This window comes from Ochotona princeps, chromosome 11, assembly GCF_030435755.1.
Source record: "Ochotona princeps isolate mOchPri1 chromosome 11, mOchPri1.hap1, whole genome shotgun sequence".
NCBI lineage: Eukaryota > Metazoa > Chordata > Mammalia > Lagomorpha > Ochotonidae > Ochotona > Ochotona princeps.
Window position 1 is genome coordinate 49,771,450 of NC_080842.1, and position 25,245 is coordinate 49,796,694.

A 25,245-nucleotide genomic window follows, 5' to 3' on the forward strand; every position below is an offset into this window, starting at 1 on the left:
TTGTTCCCTTTCATTTCTGCACTCTAGCCACAGAAAACATCTTCAGATTCCAGAACATATCGAAGTTTCTCCTGGTTCCCTAACAAGGTACAATCTACTCTCCTTCCTGAATAGCATGCTCTCTCTTTTGGGTAGCCAACACAAAATGCAGATCAGGAAACACCTCAGCAAGTTCTCTCTGCTTTTCCACCACGAATTTGGATGCACTACTGCTATTATTTTCATTTAGGTCCTGTTCATCTATCACAGCTTTCACTGAATTATACTGTAATCACTGTTTTAAACCTGTTTCTCCCTCCACCTGAATCCCTCCCATTACCCACTGATGTTACACACAGGATGTCCATTCAAGAGGCAGACTGGGTTAGTGGAAAGGCACAGAAAAGGGTTCAAGTGTTCCCTCTGCCTCTCATTAGCTCCATGATGTTAGCTAAGTACCAAAGACAATTAAAAGCATGAGGCAGAAGAACAGGAATTTATGCAATCACTTTGTAATTCTGAACATATGGTTTTGTTTTTTTGGTCTGTTATTTCATTTGTACAACAGGTGTTGGGCTAAATGATCTCCAATATGTCTTTTAACTAGAGGAACTCACAGCTAGCATTCTCACTAGTGTCCTGGACAACAGGAATTTTTTTTTTTGAAATCTACAATAGTCGTGCAAATGTGGTATAAATACTGAAAACTGAAGAATTCAGGTAACTTGTCAGCATATTTAACTGCACAGATTCTTTTTAAAATATGATCTTTTATTTTCATCTAGAAAAGAAAAAATTCTGCTAACCAGCTAAAAACTAGCCTCCATAATTTTAAGATAAACATTTTATTGTATTATTTTACCTAAGTATAATTCATTCAGTTTCATTCCTAGATATTCCTACAGTATTCAAGTCTTACAAAGCATCAATATTGATTTTTGTCTCTGCAAGGCAGACAGCAAACTGTAACTTTCACTTACAATGGCAGGAAATAATACATTATCCTCTGGACAAGCACAAATAATATTTATGGCACTTTAGGTTATAAAGGAAAAAAAAGGGAAACAAAGTCTGACCTTGAACAGTAACAATTCAATCTCTCTCTGCTTTCAAGGCCTCATATTCTCCATTCAAGGCCTAAGGTAGTCAGCCAAGAATTTTTCAAGATGAGTTTTTGAATATTGCAATGAAAATTGTAAAAAGGGGAAGTCATGCATGTGAACATGTTAGAACTGACTGCCTTGAATGCACTTACAGACACCTCCTAATTCTTACAGAATGTGGACGGTGTTATTGTGTATTGCACATTCTGTTTCACAGAGCATGTTCTGATCCTCATAAAAAACCTGTAAATATTCAGAAAGGATTTTATCTCTACTGGACAAACTGAGGCATGTGACTATGCCAGGTCACAGTCTTAAATGTCACAGCTGGAGCTATTATCATGTCTTAATAATTCATGTATCACCAGAATCCAGTATTTAGAGAATATGTAATAAACATGGGACAAGTACTCTACATTTTCAGATTCCTAAAGTCCAATGTGCCTTTCATTTACATAAAACTTCTTTATTGGCTACTCCAGATGGAAAAAAAAAATCTATAAACAATCCTTATTAATTACCTGTGGTGCAAGAAGAGGTAGCCTAATATAAGCCAGAAGTTTACTGAGATCTTTTCGTCTCTGCTCCAAGTCGTGGCGGACCCAGGTAAGAAGTGCGTTTAGGATGGTCTCTTCGTTAGGAATGTTCATGTCATCACTGGCCAGGAGCTTGGCAATTTCACTGGCTGGCAATAACACAAATTCCTGGTTTCTGATTACTTCCATGAAATGCTCCTATGGGGCAAAAATGGCAAACCACATTGTTCCATTACGGCTTAATTAAAAAAAAATGTTTTTGTGTTAGACGCAAAACCAACATTTATCTGCTAGTATATTACCGCTTACTGTGAAAAAATAACAGAGAAAACAAACATTTAAGAGCAATTAAGTTGTTAAATATATATAAGTAGAATTAAGGTGCTGTATTATTAAAATGGACCTGGATGGGGTCAGGATTGAGGTGCAATGGTTGTGCCACTGTTCCCCGAGCTGATCTTTCCTATGAGTGCCAATTCAGCTTGCGGCTGCTCAGTTTCTGATCTAGCTCCCTAATTTGCCTGGAAGGACAGTGGAAGATGGTTCAACTGCTTGGATCCGTATCACTCTTGTGGGGCACAAGGAGGGAGTTCCTGGCTTCTAGCTTCAGCCTGGCCCAGGCTTGGCTATTAGGGCTCTAGGAGGAATAAAGTAACACAGATGGAAGAACCCCTCTCAGTCTGACTCTGCTCTGCCTTTCAAATCAACCAATCCTAAAACACACACACAAAGACCAGGACAACACACACACACACACACACACACACACACCCCAGGGTATTGCTTTGTCTAAATTGGAATATTATAGTTTTAGCAAATATTTTGAAGAAAGAAAAAATGAACCAGACACTGAAATATATAACCAGTAACACCAAAAGTCAGTGTGGACTTGTGGTTGCTGGAGAATTTGGCCAACAGTGGAGCCAAATGCCTAGCAGCCTGAAGTTACTTCTCTTACCCAGAAAGGGACTCCCTGCTGTCTCAGTTTGCCAGAAGAAGACTGACTCTCAGGGTCATCCTGAAACCACACTGGCCTGCGAGACTATTTTTGCGCTATTAAAACAACTCAGGATTTTAGGGCTGTTTTGAAGATGCTTACTGCTTCTCATCTGCTTTACACACAAAGCTCTGTTGGTCTTTCCTATGAAGATAGGAAAAAGAACCAAAACAAAAGTGCTGACCCAGAAGGTATTGGAGGACAACAGTAGACTGAGGATGACTGGGGCCAGCCTCACTCTCCAATCAAGCCCTCTGTAAATGGGAATGATCTTTATAGGGTATTATGCAAAGTAATCTAGAGAGAAGGGAAACTTACCAAGTCTTAATCATAATTGTAAGCATAAATGCAAATGCTAGGCTATTATCTCTTAATGTTTTTTATATACTTCCTAATCTGTTACACACAGTTTTAGTAAAATGGCAAGGCAATTTAAATTAGAGCTACATGAGTACACACACACACACACACACACACACAAATGAGAGCAACAGATGAAGATCATCAATAACTCTCTTCTGTATAGTAAAATGAGGTTTTATTTCCTGCATAACCTGTGGTAACCCAAGTGAAATACTGATCTAAAATACATCTTGGGTTGACACTCTTTTCCACAGAAATATTAACAGGAAAACCATTCATCAATAATTAACTAAATCCAATTACTTCAATTCACAATTTGTTAAAGGATGCCCAAATGAGTCCATATTAGATGACTGTCATTTTCAGAAACATATTTTAATAACCCTCAATGTTGAAACAGCTTCAAGCAAACTGTTCTACTTGATTGTACAATGATGTTATAAAGTGGCTTGGTAATGAATAATAAGCAAGAGCTATAAAAATGCTGAATTCTCAGCTTAGTTATTGCATTTGAAGCTTAATCCTTAAAAAAAAATCTGTAAGCAGAAGACAAAGCTGAATACCTTAAAGTGCTTCCTTACATTATTATATATAATCATAAACAAATAGGAAATAGCCTAAAAGTCAAATTAGAGGGCCTTGTAACTCGATTAATTTTTTTAAAAAGATTTATTTATTTTCATTAGGAAGGCAGAGAAAGGAGAGACAGAGATTCTCCATTCGTTGGTTCACTCTCTAAGCGGCTGCAATGGCCAGAGCTGTGTCAATCCAAAGCCAGGAGCCAGGAGCTTCTCCTAGGTCTCCCATGTGGGTGCAGGGGCCCAAGCACTTAGGCCTTTCTTTGCTGCTTTCCCAGGCCACAAACAGGGAGCTGGATCAGAAACGGAACAGCCTGGACTTGAACCAATGCACTTATGGGATGCCGGCACTGCAGGAAGCATTAGACTGCCATACAATGATGCCAGCCCCTGGATTATTATTATTATTTTGTAATAATTTACTTGAAAGAGTTACACACACATGGAGAGAGAGAGAGAGAGAGAGAGAGAGAGAGATCAATTTTAGATCTGTTGGTTCACTCCCTAAATGGCAGCAATGGTCAGAGCTGGGTGACTAGATCCAGGAGCTTCTTCCAGGTCTCCTGAAGAAGTGGGTACAGAGACTAAGTACGTAGATTTTCTCTGCTGTTTTCCCAGGCACATTAGCAGGTAGCTGGATGATAAGTGAAGCAGCTGAGAGTAGAAGTAGCAAGCAGATGGGATGCTAGGATTGCAGGCAGTAGCTTTACCTGCAAACCAACCGTAATTCAATGGATTATTAAGAAGTGTTACAAATTTCAGGGACAAGACATGTTACAGAGTGTTAAGTGAGATTCTGAAGAAAATGTAAAAGGTATTGACAGTAGACTCAGCATAATTATATATCACTTATTTGGTGCCATACTTTCAAGTGGTATTCATTGAATTACATTAGTGAGGAAAGGTCCATTATATAAACATTTGTGTGATGAATTATTTCCTGGTGTATCTATTTTAAAACAGTGTTCATGCCATTCTAGTATAATTTATATAGCTTAAAAATCAAGTTTTTAATAATTCACAATACTGACTTCAGCACAAAGGGCTTCTGAAAAGTTTTAACTTGGGTTGAAGCAGCTATTTCAGCAATGTTTTTTCAATGTTTTCAATGTTTTTCCTTAACTTTTTTTTTTTTACATTTTGAAATTCAATGCCTATGTGTGTTTCAAAAATCTTTAGTGACATTTAATCACTATAACAGCAATTTTCAAGTGATTTGCTCCAGGTTCTTGGTGGCTGTTAGAAGGAGAACCAAAGTTTCTAGATTCCAGGGCCTAAGAAGCAACTCCTTATGCTTGCCTCATAGTCCTTTACTTGCGAAGGACTGGGGACCATGTCCAACACATGCATCATTTACTGCAAGGATGCACTGGCCAGGTATGAAGCTTCCTTGCTCTTTTAAACGCATTTTCTGATACAAGTGACTAGCATGCTACCCAACCTGCTCGCAAAGTGCCCTTTCTCTCTTTGGAATAGCTTTTAAGCAAATAAAATTACTAAAGACTTGATTTAAATTGAAGATTGCATTTTTCTATAAATTTTCATTTGGTTTCCATGGCAACAATTCAAATCAGACAATCTGCCTCCAAATTACTTATTGTTATTAGAATCCAATTTCATGTCTCTGTTGAAACTAAGCAATGTTAAATAATGACCTTGAGAGAAAAAAAAATCTACCAAAACTAATTGCCTATGAAAATAGCTTTAAAAAACATTCAGCTAATTTAAATTTAATTTATATATAAGCTTTAAAGCAGCAATCATGTCTCTGCTGTAAACAACAGGAGTGACCTAAATGCATACAAATGTTTTCACATGAATCAAACTCCTTCCTAGGAAACCACTACTACTTAAATTATCTTATGAAAAACAGTCTGGCTTTGGTTTATTCATGTTCATACTACTCCAAAACTGCAGAGTAAACTTAAAATGAGAAATCTACCAAGATAGAGTGAGGGATACATTTTCTTCAAAGGACTTGACTTATCAAATGTTACCTTGATGGGCTCAGCAGTGTGGCCTAGTGGCTAAGGTCCTCACCTTGATCCCATATGGCCGTTCTAATCCCAGCAGCTCCACTTCCTCTCTATCTCTCCTCCTCTCAGTGTATCTGACTTTGTAATAAAAATAAAATAAATCTTTAAAAAAAAAATGTTACCTTGATACCTTGCTAGGCCTATATACTATTTTCCTAATGCAAAAACTCTTTATTTTTTTTTCCACTTGAAGTCCTGAGATGAGCATAAAAAAGGAAATATTCTGCTAATAGTACACCACAAGGAAGAAAACAATGATACAGGTTGCAATTTTATGTGAATCATTTTGTTTCCTCACACCTTGCTGTGTTGAAGATGTGATGTCATTTGTTGACTGGGTCAGATATGTGATGTGCCAGTCACTGTTTTGACTGTTGACCTTCTATTAACTAATTTAATCCTCACATCAAGTTTCTGAAGTGGGTGGTGTTAACCCTTAACCTTCCCAATAGCCGGCAAATGCCTATTACTATACTTTTTTTTTTCTCTCCAGATCTCTTTATCTGATGAAGGATTTCCAAAGCACTTTTTTCTAAAGCTGCAGATGCATGGAAGATGGAGGAGGAAACTCCTTCTAAATGTAGATAAAATAAGTATTATAGATAACTGTATGCATGTAGGTAAATGTTCATTCTTCTCTTGGAAGTTGGATTGGCTTCATTATGACATGTACAGAAACAGTCTTCAAACACTGCTCAGTGGGACTAGAGTGGGTAAGGCCAGTACCTGCAGGGCTGGCATCCCAGATGGGTGCCAGTTGTGTCCTAACTGATTCACTTAGGATCTGGCTGCCTGCTAATGCATCTGGGAAAGCAGAGGAAATATTCGGGCCCATGCATGCAGGTAAGGAGACCTGGATAAAGCACCTGCCTTCAGCCTAGCCCAGCCCTTGCAGGCTGTGCCCAACTGGGAAGTTACAGAGTGTCTCTGTAACTCTGCCTTTCAAATAAATTAATTAAAGAGAGAGAAAAGGGACCCAGCTGGACATGGGTCCAGCACAAAGGCTCAGTGGCTAAATCCTTGCCCTTCATATGCCAGGATTGCTGGTTCGTGTCCCGGCTGCTCCACTTCTCATTCAGCTCCCTACTTGTGGCCTGGGAAAGCAGTAGAGGACGGCCTGAGGCCTTGGAAGCTTGAAAGGTGGGAGACCTGAAAGATGCTCCTGGTTCCTGGCTTTGCATCAGCTCAGTTCTGGCCATTGTAGTCATTCCGGAAGTGGAGCAGTGGATGGGAGATCTCTCTGTCTCTCCTTATCTCTGTAAATTTGGCTTTCAAAAAAAAATCTTGTTTTCAAAAAAACAAACAAATATGACACACTAGACTATGAAGTTGAAGCTAAAGACACAAGGAAGAAACATATGAAAACAGCCACGTGTAGAAAAGTCTTCAAACATAAAAGAACAAGGTAGAGAGGCTCTTCATAAAATACTTACCATAGTGTAATTGTGAGCCACTTTATGCAAGTCTGTACAACCCTGGGCATCAGCAAAAGAACGGATTCCAAGACAGTTGGATGGGTGAAGCTGCTTCATTAAAAACTTACAGCATGCTTCCACTACCTGTGACAGCTGCAGAAGGCAAGCTGTAGATAACAGGCACTCGATATTATCTTCTTTTAATTCAAGGCGGCCTTAATGAGAAAAGGAAATTCCATTAGCTATGGAACTGCATTAGCCTTATTCTATAAAATATTTTATATTAGTAACATTTCTAATTATGGGCTCATTACATGTTTTACAGACCTTGCCTTAAGACATTTTAGAGGGAAAAAAAGTACTAAATAAATAAGCTTTTTGTAACTGCTCTTAAACACTAATGGCTTCTTTATAACATTTTTACATAAATACGTTAAATAACTTACACTTATTACTTATAACCCTTAGATTTCAAATGTACAAATTTGACATTACATGATACATATACTTATTAACATTTATAACAGAATTTATAACTGGATTAACTGTCTGAAGATTCTAAAACAGAGATTTTAACCATTATGGCTATCACCAGCAGTGATAATAACAACATAGTTAACTGTTACCTGTGGCATACTTTATAAAAAGCAGAAATCTGAAATCTAATTGTGGGACTTAAATCTGAGGGGTTCTTCTTCATTTTCAGACTTTTTACCTGTGTATGCATACTGAATCAAGGACCATAATGAATTCGGTTCTACACCTTCCATTTTTATTTCTTCCTGTCTTGCTTCTCTGACATCATTAGTAAACATGGCAGCAAAATAATCTGAGACAGAGGACAGCACCAATCTGAGAACACATGAGAGGGGAAAACAATCAACAACCATATGAAAGTTCATCTTCATTAATAAGTGCCTTTTCTGTTTTTATTTGTTACTCAAAGAAACTGCATGGTACTGAGAAATGCATTTTACATTTGACAAATTGCTTTATGCTCTACTTCTTTCCTTTGAATAATAAATGATCATCTGAAGCCTTTTTGCTGAGGTAAGTGATTTTGCCTGTTCACTACTCAACTACTGCTGTATAATATCCAGAAAACAAGTGTTAAAATGACTACAAAAAATAGAAGGGGGGACTGTAAAGGTTATTTTTCATTTATCAGTTTTATAATAATAAATTATATTTTAAAAATAATTGTAGAAGCAATGAAATTATGGGTGACTTTGAAAATTATTTTAGCATGCTATTTTCAATTTTTACAATTTTATGTTGCTTATATAACACTAAAACTATTTTGTTATTAGCCATGTCCATCAAGATTTGACAGTCTTAAACAAATAAACTTTTTTCTCTGAAATATGTATTATTTCACTTGATAATGACTTCAGGGTATTCTCATAAGCCCACTTACTTTACTCATTTCTTTTTTTTTCCCAAGAGAAACTTATTTAAAACATTGAAAGGAAATTAGAATATTTAATCAATTTTATCTGTGCTAAACACGATGTATTCTTTGTTTTTCTCTCTACTCATTTATTCATTAATTACATTGTATTACATGACACAATTTCATAGGTACTGGGATTCTCCCCCCTTCACCCCAAACCCTTCCCCCATGGTGGATTCCTTCACCTTGATGCATAACCACAGCTCAAGTTCTGTTGGGATTCCCTCATTACAAGCACACACCATACATAGAGTCCAGCATCCCACTGTCAAGTCAAGTTCAACGGCCTCTTAGGGACGCCCTCTCAGGTTTGAAGGCAGAGCCAGCAGAGCATCACCCCGATCAATTAGAAGCTCCAACATATCATCAGCAACAATCCAGGTACGATGAGGCTGGTGCAGAGTCCACTGATTGACATAGTCCATCTTAGAGTTTCCCCTTGTCCAGTATTTCGCTGCCAACATATAGCCGAGGTGGTTGATTGATCTTCCATCTTCCATCTTTTCTTGGTTAATGTTTTGATTCCTCCATTTTGTTCAGGGGAATCCCCAAAGAAACTTTGAGGTGTTCCCAGTCCAGGCTCCTACATGTACTAGTAAGCACAGTGCCCGCCACCGTCCATCACTCCGATCAGCTGGTGGTTGTAACCCCTGAGTTGGTTCTGTTCTGAGCCCCGACCTCCATTGGAACCAATGAGTATTGCAGCCCTTCCCGGCTCTGCCCATCACACACTCGTCCCTCACCTAAACCAGTGGGAGGTGTGCTGGTTGGGTGCTGCATTCCCTACTGGCACAGGCCATTTCACCTTTGCATTTTGTGTTTAACACAATGTATTCTTTAAGTCATCTTACACGGTGCATTTTACATTTTAATATCAGAGAAGTAAGACCTATGTGCAAACTGTCCTATCAGAACTTATTCATTACATTATTTTATTTATATAGGATGAACAAATTTCATGTATTTCACAGTACAGATTTAGTCACACACTGATACTTAAAAATATGGAGTGTTTCAAATTTGCATGTCATCCTTGCGCAGGAACCATGCTAACCTTTTCGCTATCGTTCCAGTGTTAGTGTATGTGCTGCCGAAGTGAGCACATTTTACTCATTTCTTAGAATCAAAACCATGACATAGTTAATGGTTGAAGCTTCCTCTGCAGCCCACCTTCATCCCATTCTCTTCCCTCCCCAGGAGTGCATTACTGAGTTCTAAGGTTTGCCAAATTGCTCTCCACAGTGCTGTGGCAATGCAGACCCCTGCCAGCACTATCTATGTGCTAACAGTTCCTCGATGCATGGTCAGACTGCAACATTTCTCACTACCTGTAAAGTATTAAATGAATCTTTGTTTCCATTTTTATTCACCTACTGAAGCTGTAGGTCTTCAAAGAAACTGACATTTATTCGTATTAAACAAAAACAAGTACTGGTAATGTGGCTAACACTTGTATGTACTAGATACTGTTTTAAACACTTGCATACATCAGTGTACAATACAGACAACAGATCCATTCTCCCATGGGGTCTTGCATTTTCAAGGCAAGGGAGACAGACAAGGAGATGTAGAAATAACTTCTCTATATATTAAGAGGTGATGATGATGATGGCTATGGGGGAAAAGTGGACTAAAGGTAAATAGGGAAAGGATGGTAAATGTAAAAAGCTGGTCTCTGGAAGGTGACACCAAGGGCAGGATTTAGCCATGCATGTGTTTGGGAAGAGCCAATGCTGAAGTTCCAAGACAGGACCAGCATGCCTGCCACACACAAGAGCTGCAAGGCAGTTGATGCGGTTCCTACAGAATGAGCCAGGACAGGAGGCAGTACTGACAGCGGAGATGGTTGTGCTGTATAAAACACTGCCTGTGCTGTGGCCTTCCTCGGGGACAGGAGTCGATCACAACTGCACCCAGAGGAATGACTGGCTCTGAGTTCCATTTTAAAGGATCTTTCTGGGCAGCTGTGTGGGAAGCAAGGGATGCTGGGATACTGGAAGATGGGCCAGGAACGCCTTGCATGAAAATGTAAATGAGAAGGTTCACCCAAGCATGGCAGATAAGGTCACGAATTTAGTTTTGAAACTACAGAATTTGAGATGCTGCTAATCATATGATCTTTTCCAAAAAACCCATGCTCAGAACATGGGCTCTTTGTCACAGAATACAGCAGTAGTTCAGTAAATAAATGCTGAGTTATTGAAAACTAGAATACCAAGTCCACTCTTCCTAATGATTTTTTTTAATTTGGAGAATTTTTGTTTTGAAGAGTATTTATATAGATATATAATACATATTATATATTAATATATTATGCATTATTATATGTTAATATATAATACAGAAATATAAATTTATATATAAAAATATATTTGGGGTCATTGTAACTAACAAAAATAACTGAATATAGAATTGTCAAAAGAAAAATGAATGACTCTTTATTGAACAGCTCGTTCCCTTTTCTTAAGAAGTACATCATTTGCACTAAAGGCTTTTTTCCCCTAGCACTGTTTTTCATATCTCTTGGGGACCAGCAAACAGAAGCTAGGATAGCTGTGGCTGTTTGAAAACTCTGAAGACTTTCTGTTACTGCACTCTACAGCTTACTAACTTCTAAATGCCAATAAAGTCTAATTTCCTTTGAACTGATTGAAAGTATTATTAGGAAGAATGCTGCCCAAAGCTGCTGACAGTAGCTGAATCTTTATCAAGCAACAGTTGTCGTTAGTGAGCTTTGGTTTTGCTCTTCACAGGAACAATGTCTTTTAGGATCATCTGCAGTATAACCGTTTCTTAGGCAGAGTCTGTGCAGGTTCCATGACACAGATCCTTCCCCAAGGCGTGTTGGTTAACTGGAGTAGGTTACTTCAAAACAAACTCATACAGAGAGAAAATTGGAAAAGAGTTACCTGTGAGCTGGAATTCTGCGATCGCCAGCAACTAAAATGACATCACACAACTGTTTATGTCTCAAATAGTTTTCCATTTTTTTAAATGTTTGCTCAGCATGATTAAGGGCTTGGAAAAATTCATCTGATGAGCATGGCTCCATAGTATGACAGGATGACAATGTCTGACTGCTATTGGAAGTCCTAAAAAGCAAGCAAGCATACACTTTAATTATCATGATCACAGTACAAATATCATTCCTGTAAGTTCTTCTAAAACCTTCCAGTGCAATAAAAAAGAAATCAGTGCTATTATACCAGTATTACCGTACCATCACGTATCATTTGTCTTTAAAATCAAGAAGAGCTCCAGTCATGGGTGTCTTAGAGACATTGGGAGTAAATGTGACATCTGCTAGTTAATAGCTACATGTATTCTTCGTAGCGCCTGCATGGTAAGTCTCATCTCTAGTTAAACCCAAGGTCTCTGCTGAGAAAGAGCCACTCTGCCTACATATTAATGGCCATGGCCTGCGCTAATAGCTTGAAGAGTATAAAAGACAGTTATTTTTCATTTTTGAAGACAGACACGCAATTAAAATATTTTGGAAGTACAAATTCAAATCATCCTTTACTTAAAAACAAGCTAGGCTCCATAGTTCATTTACAGAAGATACTATCATAAAAGCAGTATTAGAAGCCATCTTGTGGTTCTCTGGCCAGCGCTCAAAACTCTAAGTAAACTATAATTTGTTACAGGTTAAAGCAAACTGATGACCTAATCTAAGTGTCTGGAGACATTATCTGAACTTTCCAAATCATAATCTGACGAGGATGGGCCTTTCTGTTTTCATCTGGTTTTCCAATAGAAATGGTGAAGAAGACCTACGGTTGGAATTAGTAGTAATGTTCTGAGTCCACATTCCGCCCTGTCCCACACCTGTTCTCTCCAAAACACCCAAACCAAGGAATCAACATCCACCAACTGAGAAATTTAACTGCAAAAACCAATGAATGTGACATAATTTATTCTCATTTTTTATCTGATCTTCTTTTAAGACTATTATGATTCTGACAAATGCTTTGCTGAATCAAATCTTATCACATCTTAAGAGAATCTTTTAAAATAACTCCTTAATAATCTTATCAAAAGAAGTAACCAGAACCGAAGCCAAGGAGACTAGTGCCTTGTGAGTCACAAAGCAGGCCTTTTTTGGTGCAGTGGTTCCGACACCACTTGAAATGCACGCCTTCCTCATCAGAGCACCTGGGTCTGAGCCCCAGCTCTGCTTCTGATCCCAGCTTCCTGCTAATGGGTGGTAGCAAGTGATGGTTCAAGTAACTGGGTTGTCACTCATGTAGGAGATAGGGCTTTAGTTTTGGGCTCCTGGTGTTAGTCTGGCCCAGGCCTGGCTGCTGCAGGCATTTGGACAGCCAACCAACAGATGAAGATCTGACTCCCATGTGGGTGTGTCACCTGCTGTCTCTCAGGGTACATGGAAGCAGGAGGAAGATGGAATGAGAAGCACAGCTGGGCTCAAATTCAGGCACTCTGGTACAGCAGGTATAGCATGCAGGCATCCCAAGTGGTATCCTGACCACTATATAAAATGCTCCTGGACCCATGTGGGAAACTGGGATGAAGCTCCTGGCTTCAGTGTGGCCCAGCCCCAGCCATTGCAGCCATTTGGAGAGTGAACCAGCAGATGTAAGATCTCTCTCCCTCTTTCTGTGTAACTCTTTCAAATAAAGAATTTTTTAAAACTGCAGAGCAATTAGCATTCAAACAGCAGTTTAATGTGCTGCACCAAAAACCAACCCCTACACACTGTACCAGTCTTCAAAAGACATTGGGAGTCTTAATTGACTGGGATGATATTCTACCAGCTCTAACTTCGGACCAGAAATGGTCTCCCCAAGAAACTGTTCAACCCATCTGGACAATAAGTAGCTGGACTCTATGCTTGGTATACGTTTGCAAGGAAAGAATCTTAATTGAATTTGAACTGTAATACTGCATCAAGGTGGAGGAATCTACCAGGGGGAGGAGCGTGGGGAGGGGTGGGGGGATTCCCAGAGCCTATGAAACTGTCACATAATGCAAAATAATTAATAATAATAAAAAAAGACATTGCAGTGATCCTATCAGGTTTCACAATCTGAAACCACTGGTGTACAGGACAGTCAAGAAACACATAAAAATCAGCACATGAAAAACAGTTCAAAATACTGTGGATACTTTGTTTCAAATCTATGTAAACTGCATTTCCTTAAAATATGCTAAGTGAACAGGAGCTTACAAAACTTCATGGAAAATTTGTTTTCAAAATCAGCATAAACGTAAAATAGCTTTTTACCTTTATAAAAATTATCAAAAAATTTATACTTCTAAAATAACATTTCAAGTTCCTTCATCCACTTTTTTATAACATTTTCTAGATTTCTCAGATTCTCTTCATTTGCAAGTACTATATACATACACATACATACTATTTTTCTTGAGAATAGGAGTATTAATATGATACAATGTGAGATTCCTGACAAGGATCATAAAGAAAAAATGGCATTATGTAGAGGGCATAATTCACTGAAGACAACACATTCCCCAGTATACCAAATAATATGACATCAACACATTTTTAATACTCTTTTTATATACCAATCTCCACAATGAGAGAAAACACAGGATTGGTGTCCGGCTTATTTCATTTAGCATGCCGATACTCAGCTACATAGATTTTTATTGCAAATGTCTTCACAGAATTAGACAAAACAATGTTAAAATTCATACAGAACCACAGAAGAGTCTGAATAGCCAAAGCACTTGTGAACAATTAGAACAAAGTCAGAGGCATCACAACGCCAAATTTTAAGATAAACCACAGGGTTATTATAATCAGAAGAGCATGGTACTGGCATAAAAATAGACACGAGGGCCAGTGGAATAGAATAGAAACCCCAGAAATAAATGTACTCATCTACAACTAACTAATCTTTGACAAATGTGCTAAAAAATTCCTTGCAGAAACAATAGTATCTTCAATAAATGCTGTTGGGAAAATGGATTTCCATATACAAAAATCAGAAATACCCTTATATTTTACACCGAAATCAAGTCAAAATGGATCAAAGATCTAAATGCAGGACCTGAACTGTCAATTGTTAAAGGGGAACATAGGAGAAAAACTCTGAAACATTGGTCTAGTCAGTGACTTTCTAGATAAAACCCCGAAACACAGGCAATAAAAGAAAAAATAGACAACTGGGATGATATAAAACTAAGAAGCTTCTGCACAGCAAGGGAAGCAATTAACAAAGTGAAGAGACAACTGACAGAATGGGAGAAAATATTTTCAAATTATACGTAAGGAGCTCAAGAAATTCAACAAAAAATTCAAGTAAGAAATGTGCAAACAACATGAACAGACTTTTTTTTCAAAAGAGATACAAATGGCAAATATATATTAAAAAATGGTCAAGATCACTAGCCATCAGAGAATGTAACTAAAACTCACAATGATTTTTTGCACTAGTTAGGATGACTTTTACTTAAAAGTCAAAAAATAATAAATGCTTGCAAGGTTGTGGGAGAAAAGAGAACCCTAAATACTAGTACAATATGAAAAACAGTATGGAGACTCCTCAAACAACAAACCAATAACAGATTTGCTGGGGCAGGTACTGACACAGAGGTTTAAGCTGCCACATGCAGCACGGGCATCTGACAGTGGAGTACACCAGTTCAAGTCTCAACTGCTCCATTTGCAATCCAGCTCCCTATAATGTACTTAGAAAAGCAGCAGCAAACAGTCCAAGTGATAGAGTCCTTGCCACCCATGAGGGATAGCAGGCTGCTGACCTTAGCTTGGTCCAGACCTAGGCATGGCCATTTGGCAAGTGAACCTACCAACAGGGTCTCTCATCCTCTTTCTGTCTCTCCCTCTCACTCTGTCTTTCAAACATAATGATTCTACCACATGACTCAACTATCCTACTTTTTGGAATAAATCCAAAGGAAATGAAATCAGCAAATTCAATAGATACCTGGGCTAGAGTTGTGGCATAATGGGTTATGCCACTTCCTGAGATACAGGCATTCTATATAGGTGCTGTTTCACGTCTCAGGTGTTTCACTTCCAATTGAGCTCCCTGCCAGAAAAGCCAGAAGACCATACATGTGCTTGGGTCCCTGTATTCATGTGGAAGACTGAGATAGAGCTCCTTACTCCTGGCTTCAGCCTAGCCCAGCTCTGGCTGTTGTGACTATTTGGAGAGTGAGCCAGCAGATGGTAGATTTCTCTATGCCCCCACTCTGCCCTTCAAATACAGAAACAACACTTTAAAAAGTAATGCTAAGGGAAATGAGCCAATCCCAAAAGGTTAAATACCACATGTTTGCCTTAATTTAAGATGATATGATGTTATGTATAACATGTTATGTTTTGAATGTTATATGTTGTGTATAAACTAAATTGAAGTATAGGTGAGGTGGTCACAGAAGGTGGCTAGGAACTCGCATTTACTTTTAACATATTGGTTACTCATTATTATGTCAATTAATTCCATAATGATGTAAATTTTTGCTGATGGTATGTTGGAGCTTTCAATTGACTGGGATAATACTCTGCTAGCTCTGTCTTCAGACCAGAGAGGGTATACCTAAGAAGCCGTTGAACTTGACTGGACAATAAGATGCTGGACTCTATGTTTGGTATATGCTTGCAATGGGGGAATCTCAACTGAACTTGAGCTGTGGTTAGGCAACAAGGTGGAGGAATCCACCATGGTGGGAGGGTTTGGGGAGGGGTGGGACAACCCAAGTATCTATGTAACTGTGTCACATAATACAATGTAATTAATGAAGTTAAATAATAAAAAAAAAAAGCAATCTGTACTATCTTGTTTACTGCACCCTACGCAGTAGCAAAGACACAGCATCAACTTCAACATCCATCAACTGATGACTGTATACAGAAAACATGTTATGTGTACATGACAGAACATTTCGACATCAAAAAAGAAAAAAATTCATTTGCTTTCAAGTATTCAAAGGCTCTCACAAATTACGTGAACATAGTATTTCAAGCTCTCACAAATTACGTGAACATAGTATTTCAAAACAAAACTTCGCTGAGACTTTTGCTTATAGCAACAACTTCCACTGCGCTAAATGAATAATAACAATGTAAGTGTAGGCTTGGATTTGGATCCCATGGAAAAGATGAGTACTGCACATCTTTTTAACACTTCTTAATTTTACAGACACAGAGCTCCCATCTACTGTTTACTCCCTAAATAAACACAGTTGCCAAGCCTATGTTGGGGCTAAAGCTAGAAACACAGAATTCAATCCAGGTTTCTCATGTGGGTAGCAGGAATCCAATTATGGAAACCAGTACTTGCTGCCTCCTGGGATTCACATTAATGGAAAGCTGAAATTGGAAGCTGGAGTAAGACCTTGAATGCAGGTTCTCTGATGTTAGACACAGACCTTAACCCACATCTTAACCACTAGGCCAAATGTCCATTCTCTTGCCTTTAAGACATCTGTGACTCCACACATGCAATTTTAACAAAATAAGTTATGCTACAGCCATACAGTTGTAAGACTTTAGGCATTTATATAATTATATATGGGATTTTTACATCAGGAGGAACCTATTCAATCATTTAATATAGTTAACTCCCTTATTTTACAGAATAAAAAATTTTACAGGCCCAATACAGCAGAAGTTACCAACCCAGGACACTGAAGGAGCTAGGTACACAGTGGAATTAGCAGGCATTCAGAGATGGTCAAGTAATCCACTATAGAATGGGGGTTTCTGTTTACTTTTCCACTAAAGCAGTGAGTACAACAGGAGTGGGCAATGTCCAGCCTGCAGGCCACATAGACCCATGAAATCATTAGGTCTGGCTGTACTAATGCAACCACAGGCAGGACTGGAAATTCAGTAAATCTACACCAGGCTATTTGAGTTGATAATTTTGCATGGCCTATGAATAATAGGATAAATTTCCAAATGACCCTAGGCAGAAAAAAAATATGGTTCCTCTCTCCTAAAGGTATGAAATGGAGAATGATAATATAAGTCAATAAGAAAAAAAGAGGCATTTGAATTAAGGATCTTATACCAAAGTCCGCTTTTGTGTGACTTCCCTTAGTTAGGCGTTGAGAAGAAGAGTTCGGATCCACAGCCTGCAATGCAGTATCCAGTATGCTCCACATCTGACTCAGCTCCCTGCTAAAGGCCTGGGAAAGCAGAAGACATACCACATGGTAGGACCTGTGTGGTTTTGCTAATCCTTCATACTGCTTGTATTCCTTTTCCGTGCTTCAGTTTAGAGGGTTTTTGGTCAGTGATTAAGAGTATTTTAGGGGGGCCCGGCGGTGTGGCCTAGCAGCTTAAGTCCTCGCCTTGAACGCCCCGGAATCCCATATGGGCACCGGTTCTAATCCCGGCAGCTCCACTTCCCATCCAGCTCCCTGCTTGTGGCCTGGGAAAGCAGTCGAGGACGGCCCAAGGCTTTGGGACCCAGCACCCGTGTGGGAGACCTGGAAGAGGTTCCTGGTTCCTGGCTTCGGATCCGCACATCGGCCCGTTGTGGCTCACTTGGGGAGTGAATCATCGGACGGAAGATCTTCCTCTCTGTCTCTCCTCCTCTCTGTATATCTGACTTTGTAATAAAATGAATAAATCTTTAAAAAAAAAAAGTATTTTAGGAAGGTTCTAGAGCTGTGGATCCCATTTAGTAGACACAAGCCTTGTGGGTTATTTTAAGTGGAGTTAAAATTTCAGTTTTTCAGTTGGACTGGTTGTATTTCAAATGTCTGGCAGGCTTCTGGGCCTACTGACTACCCAACTGTATGGAGCAGCAGAGCATTCCCCTCAGTGCACAAAGTCATACTACACAGTACTGGTCCAGAGGTCTACAGTTCTGTTATGCATCTAGTTGCTGAGTTTCTTTAAGAATTATCTTCCTCAACAACAAAATTAGAATAAGGAACATGTAGTATTCTACTTTTAGAGATTCCTTGTGGTAGGATTAGGAACTGAAATAATGCATGCACAGCCCCAGCACAGAGTGTGTGCAATCGAGGTTAACATCAGTAGAGCTCCACTCCTCAGTGGTCAGTCTGTGATCTTAGTTGCCTTTTTTCTTTACATAATGTTTAGCCGTCTTTTAAAAAAATTATTTACTTGACAGTCAACAGTTACAGAGAAACAGGGAGACAGGACCAAGAGAGAGACCTTCTATCCACTGGTTCATGCACCCCCCTTTTCATCCCTGGATGGCTACAATTGCCAAGATCCAGGAGCTCTGTTCAGGGAGCAGCAGGGGCCCAAGTATTTGGGCCATCTTTTGCTGCTTTTCCAAAGCCATTTGCAGGGAGCTGGATTGGAAGTGGAGTAGCCAGAACATGAAACTACTTATGTGGAATGCCAGTACTGTATTCCACAATGCCAGCTTGATTGGTTGTCTGAAAAAAAATCTAGCATTGTTAATTTTGACAGCTGAATTTCACTCCTCTTATTAAAAATGGATTTTAGCAAACTCAACAGATATCCCAAGCTCACAATACAAACACCTGGGAATAGGCCATTTCTGGAACATTTAAAATCAATTTCCTCATTTCTATTGTTTCAACGTGGTAACAGAGGAAATACACTTAACATCTAAGCTTAGTTTTGCTCATCTGATACTATAAAGATGATAAATCCTATTTCAAATAATTATATGAGGTTACACTAGTTTTTCACAGCAGACTATCACTGTAATGAACGGTACACTGCTGAATCTTCCTAGGATAGAGGGAAATGTTTAATTCTGAGCAGGTGCCTCTTTCTGCAGAAAGCAATGAATTTATAAATTGGAAAAGTGCCTGAACCTAGGAAGGAGGCAAGTGTCAAACAGAATCAATTCACTATTTACAAAGTATTTCCTAATAGGCAGCACTGCACCAGTTGGAAACTGCAGGGCTGTTAAGAGAGCTACATCTCTATAGTAAAGACTCTTGGAATTCAGAGTCAGGTACCCCAAGTTGGAAAAAACCTGGATAGCCATAACTCATGCTTTTAATCCCCCAGATTCCACACATGTGCTTACACATGCATGCAATATGCACCATGACCAACATACTTTTTGATTTTCAACTCCTTGGATTTCTTCTACTTTTAGCACCAGAATTTGCACAAGAATTTTTCAACGGAGTAGTATTCAAAAGAGGATTTAGGAACCAGAGGTGGGCATTTGACCTGGTGATAAAGATGTCAATTAAGATGCCCACACTTCACCTTAGCATACCTGGGCTCAACTCCTGGCTCCAGCTCCAGAGTCTACATTCTTACTAACAGGACCCTGGAAGACAGGGATGGTGAGGGGGTCCGGCTACCCATGTGGGGGACCTGGAACGCATTTCCTCAGCTCCTGTAGGCATTTGGGAAGTGAATAGGAGCATGCTCACTTGCACACTCTCTGCCTCTCAAGTAAATAAAAATCCAAAGAAATTACTTCACTGGAAATATACTGTTGGTGACTTTGATTAGAGGGAAAAAAAATTCTTGAAAATTCTAAAGCACCTATTGAGCTCACTTCCAAGGAATTGCTGCTGGTGGCAATCAGAACTCATGCCTTTGCAATGCACAATTATTGCATCATGACTCTGCCTGAATCCTGGATAAAAACTCAACACCACAAACAAAATGAAAAAGTCAATCACTTACTAAATGTTATCAGTCTCTAAAACTTTTACTACATACCCTTTCTTAAAAAGATTTATTCATTTTATTGGAAAGGCAAATGTACAGAGAGGAGCAGAGACACAGAGGAAGATCCTCCATCTGATGATTCACTCCCCAAGTGACCCCAATGGCCGGTGCTGCGCCGATCTGAAGCCGGGAACCAGGAGCTCTTCCAGGTCTCCCACGCGGGTGCAAGGTCCCAAGGCTTTGGGCCATCCTCAACTGCTTTCCCAGGCCACAAGCAGGGAGCTGGATGGGAAGTGGAGCTGCCGGATTAGAACTGGTGCTCAAATGGGACCCCCAGCATGTTCAAGGCAAGGACTTTAACCACTACACTATCGTGCCAGGCCCTACATATCTTTTTAAGCATGTTCCCAGATAATTACTGGGTTATAAAGGATACACAGATATCACTGTACACTTACAGAATATGTGTACACACACACTTCTATCTACAACCGTTACTCCAATCATCTTGGGCATCTCCAGTTGAAATGTAAATTGCTGCTGGAATACAAAGAAGGTAGTGATCAATGTGGACTAGTCTTTGAAAAGCTAACAAAAAATTAGGATGAGATAGGAAGCATACAGAATTTTAAAAGATACAGAATGTTTAATGACACAAAAGCTGTTTTTGCAGATGTAACTCTTTTTACCTATCCAGGATTCTTTCTTGGGACAACAGAAGCCATCTCTGCCATTTTTAAAAAAGATTTATTTATTTGAAAGGCAGAGTTACAAAAACAAGAGAAAAGGAGAGAGAAAGATGTTCTTCCATTGCTTCACTTCCCTGTGTCTTAGACTGAGACAGGTAAGGAGGAGCTGAGGTTATCAGAATATCTATAATAAACAGGCATAAATGCTGCTCATAAGAACCAAATTAGCTGGGTCTGACATGATACCCCAGAGGCTAAAAGTCCTTGCCCTGTATGCACAGGGATCCCATATGGATATCAGTTCATGTCCCAGCTGCTCCACTTCCCTCCAGCTCTCTGCTTGTGGTCTGGGAATGCAGTAGAGCATGGTTCTTTAAAGCCTTGGGACCCTGCACCCGCATGGGAGACCCGGAAGAAGCTTCTGGCTCCTGGCTTTGGATTGGCTCAGCTCTGGCCGTTGTGGCCACTTGGGGAGTGAACCAGTGGATGGAAGATCTTGGTCTCTCATATCTGTAAATCTGACTTTTCAACAAAAATAAATAAATCTTAAAAAAAAGAGAAATGAAAAACCAGCTTAACTAACAACCTGTATGAAAGGAAAGGATCAATAAGCAAGTTCATTTAATACTGATGAAAATCAAAATAATAAAAATACTCATAAAATGACTTGGAGAATACAAATACAAATCAAATTCCCTAAAGAATGCACAATTGGTGCTGGCACCATGGTGTAGCACACTAAGCCTCTGCCTGCAGCACTGGCATCCTATATGGGCACCAGCTTGAGTCCCAGCTGCATTTTCTGAGGCAAGGATGCAGAGCTCATAGCAGACTCTCCAGAGTGCAGGATCTGACATGGGCACATACTCAGAAGTGCAACAGATACTTCCAGAAAAAAGCACCTTTGAGTTGAACTTTAAACAAAAATTTTAATGTGGAAATAGAGGATTTCAATTTAAAATGGAATGACAACAAGTAGACTGAACTAAATAATGAGAAGCAGAGGAGACAAGACAAAGATAGCTTCTTTCTATTATCTTTCTCAGGGCTAATTCCTTTTGGGTTGATAAGACCTAAATGCCTTCAGGATGAGACCAAGAGCAGCAAATCCACTGACCATGAACTAGAAGAGCTGAAAATAACTGCAGCTGAAATGTAGAGGAGCAAGCAAACCAACGTCATGGATAAAGACTATGGCTGGTCACAGCTTACACCTGTATCTATCATTGGCACTGTCAAGTCCCAGGAGAAGAGAATTAATTGGGGAGAGAAGGTCAAACTAGTTAAAATTAGTAATTCCTACATGTTAATCCAAGCTTGAATCTGATTAAATTAGTCACAGAACTGCCTACTACATATACAGGCATGATTAACGACTATGAAATTATACCTGAGATGCTTGCGTTCAAAATGCTGCTACATTCAAGCAATCAAAGTCAGTATCAACAGTGACAAGTCGGATGTGCCCTTGATATGATGTGATGCAAACTAATTTATTTGTGATATTTCTCTGCCCAAACCCATAACCCCAATCTACTCATAAGAAAAAAGTCATAAAGATCCCAAATGAATGAGAAATTTTTACAAAACATCTGACCAGTACTCCTCTCATTGCCAAAATCACAAACAAAGGAAATCTTACAAACTAGTCTAACCTAGAGGACCCTAGAGGTGACATGATGACTTAATATGCTAGGATATCCTAGACAGGACCTGGATAGAGACAGAACATTAGGAAAGAAATGAAGTATGGTCTTCAACTTGTTGGTTAGCAATAACCAATGTACCACATTAACATAAGATATAAACAGAAAAAAATGGGTGTGAAGTATAGAGGAATTCACTCTACTATGTTTGCAATTTTTCCATACATTAATACCATAAAAAGTTTATTTTTTAAATTGCAAGCATTTTAATTACCCTAAGCAAGTTACTTAGATTTTCTGTGCCTCATCTGTAAAACTAGAACTGGGCTGAGCTTGACAATAGCAGCCAATTTCACTCAAAAATTAGTGAGGAATAAATGAGTTAATATGTTAAAGTCCTTGGAATAGTGCCTTAGGAAGCCCCCAGAAAGTAAGTCTTTGGGGAGATGTAAAGTACAATAGTAACATTCCAGGCAAACTGGCTAAAAAAAAAAATCAAATATTCAACTCTGTAAAACATTTTTTTAAATAATGAATTTCTTCCAATTAAAAATGTCAAAAATTCCAGGGCCAGCACTCTGTCACAGTGAGTTAAGTCACTGCTTTCCAGTGCTGGCATCCCACAAAAGCACCTGCTGGAGTCCTGGCTGCTCCACTTCTAGTCTAGCTCCCTGCTAATGTACCTTGGAAAGCAGCAGTGTGTGGCCCAAGAATTCAGGCTCCTGCATCCACATAGGAGATCAAGATGAAGCTCCTGAGGAGTGAACCAGCAGATGGAAGAGACCTCTGACTCTTTCTTTGTAACTATGCCTTTCAAATAAATCTTTTAAAAACTGCATAATTTCATGGTGGATTAAATAACATGAAGAATCCATTGAGTTTATACCATTGTCTTACGGTAGTCTACCATACGAAACCCTGCTTGTCTTGTTAAAATTTTATCACGAATTAGAGTCTTACAAATCTAATGCTCAAATCCAAGGTGACAACTGTTACTTAGGACCCCAAATTCCTCATGGGTAGAAAACAAAGACTTACATTCTAACAGCAAAGTAGTAACTTAGAAAACTCCTGTGGAGCAAGGGTGAAAGATTACAGACCTAAGATCAAAGTTGAAAGGCAATGAACTTGTGAATTTTTTAGAGCAATAACAGCATAACTATCTAGAATTCTAAAGTACAGGCAGACATTTCTCCTGGATAGAACAGAACTGATAGTCAATTACCAACCTCTCTTCAATTTAATGTATGTGTACAGAAGTGAGCACAACTGTCAACGTCTTAACTCTTGCTCTGGATAGTTCAGAACTGTAGCTGTTGTGATTCTGAATATGCAGAAACACCTAGCTGTCTTTTCTTTTCCTAGTAACTCAAAAATTTACATTCCATGATCTCTGTCACTATGACTGTTTAAACAGAAATTGGTCTATGTTTTAGCCCATATTTAATTTCACATTTATCCTAAATGTTTACTATGTATAATTATTTGGCAATATTATTCAAGACAAAAACGGCTTCCGAACTGTATGCAAAAGTGTGATAAATGTCAGTATAACTTCTCTTGCATTACGAGCAAAAAGCTTTGATTTGTTCACAAAAGTATGGCCATCCACTACAGAAGCTGGACTGCTCACTTAGTCACAAGGCCAAGGGCAGAGAGTATCCACAAGTCAGAGGTCAAACGAGTCTGAAAGGAGAGATCAGAATTAAATGTCTTTAATATTGAAAAAAATAAGTATTCAGGCCTGGCGGCGTAGCCTAGCGGCTTAAGTCCTCGCCTTGAACGCCCCGGGATCCCATATGGGCACCGGTTCTAATCCTGGCAGCTCCACTTCCCATCCAGCTCCCTGCTTGTGGCCTGGGAAAGCAGTCGAGGACGGCCCAAGGCTTTGGGACCCTGCACCCGTGTGGGAGACCTGGAAGAGGTTCCTGGTTCCCGGCATCAGATTGGCGCGCACCGGCCCGTTGCGGCTCACTTGGGGAGTGAATCATCGGACAGAAGATCTTCCTCTCTGTCTCTCCTCCTCTCTGTATATCCGGCTTTCCAATAATAATAAATCTTTAAAAAAAAAAAGAAAAGAAAAGAAAAAAATAAGTATTCTCAAAAATGAAATAGTAAAAGGGTATTTCTAAAATCTAGAATTTTTTTTGCTTTGACATCAATTCTCATGCAAAAAAAAAAAAAAAAAAACACAGAACACATTTTCTCCAGTATGTTTTATTTCTGAAAGAAAACTTGGTCTTTCAATATATTAGCTTTCTGAACTTTCTTCTTTGATCAACCTCTAATTTTCCTATTTAACATTTTTGAAACAATTATCCCTAGATTTTCAAAATGCTTTGTATCTCCTACCAATGAAACTTTCAATTTTATATTATATAATAACGCACATTAAAAATCTTTGCATCAGGAAAAGAAAACTGCTTTCCTTCCTAATGAGTGCTCCACTAAGATATTCCAGTATGCATACATTCAGTAATCATTAAGTATGCAAACTACTTTTGTTCTAAGGAAGCACAGTGACCAATGTATATGTAGTCTTTCTAAGATCATATACTCACATATACAGTTTATACTCACTTTATATTCTCCTCTGGCATTAAACACATTCTAAGAGTATTATAGCTTATTGCTTCTCGGCCTTTGGCTAAGAACAAGTGAAGAGTATTATAGCCTGTTCTGGGTAATAAAGGAATGTTCTGCTTCTTCAATCTTTTTAAAGTATTCTGAATTATATTGATTTTCAAATGGAATAATGATTATTCTTCCATTTCCCACAAAAATGATAAACCATTTACCATATAGACAGCTCTTTTAAAAGTAATCAAAAAATTAAAATTGAATTAATATT

The 25,245-nt window shown here is 38.9% G+C and overlaps 1 protein-coding gene and 1 non-coding gene across 5 annotated transcripts in view; both read right to left on the reverse strand.

Moving 5' to 3' along the window:
- Positions 1 to 25,245, reverse strand: part of KLHL5 (kelch like family member 5) — a 68,753-nt gene that overhangs the window by 20,931 nt on the left and 22,577 nt on the right. For all 4 annotated transcript variants that reach the window (XM_058670191.1, XM_058670189.1, XM_058670190.1 and 1 more), the window contains 4 exons: positions 11,370 to 11,552; positions 7,723 to 7,859; positions 7,026 to 7,222; positions 1,604 to 1,816 (listed from right to left, as the gene is read on the reverse strand). In XM_058670191.1, coding sequence (XP_058526174.1) covers positions 1,604 to 1,816; positions 7,026 to 7,222; positions 7,723 to 7,859; positions 11,370 to 11,512 — 690 coding nt within the window. In that variant the 5' untranslated portion in view covers positions 11,513 to 11,552. The remainder of the gene's footprint in view (positions 1 to 1,603; positions 1,817 to 7,025; positions 7,223 to 7,722; positions 7,860 to 11,369; positions 11,553 to 25,245) is intronic.
- Positions 9,459 to 9,563, reverse strand: LOC118760047 (U6 spliceosomal RNA). The gene has a single exon (XR_004996543.2). It is a non-coding gene; the product is annotated as a U6 spliceosomal RNA (small nuclear RNA).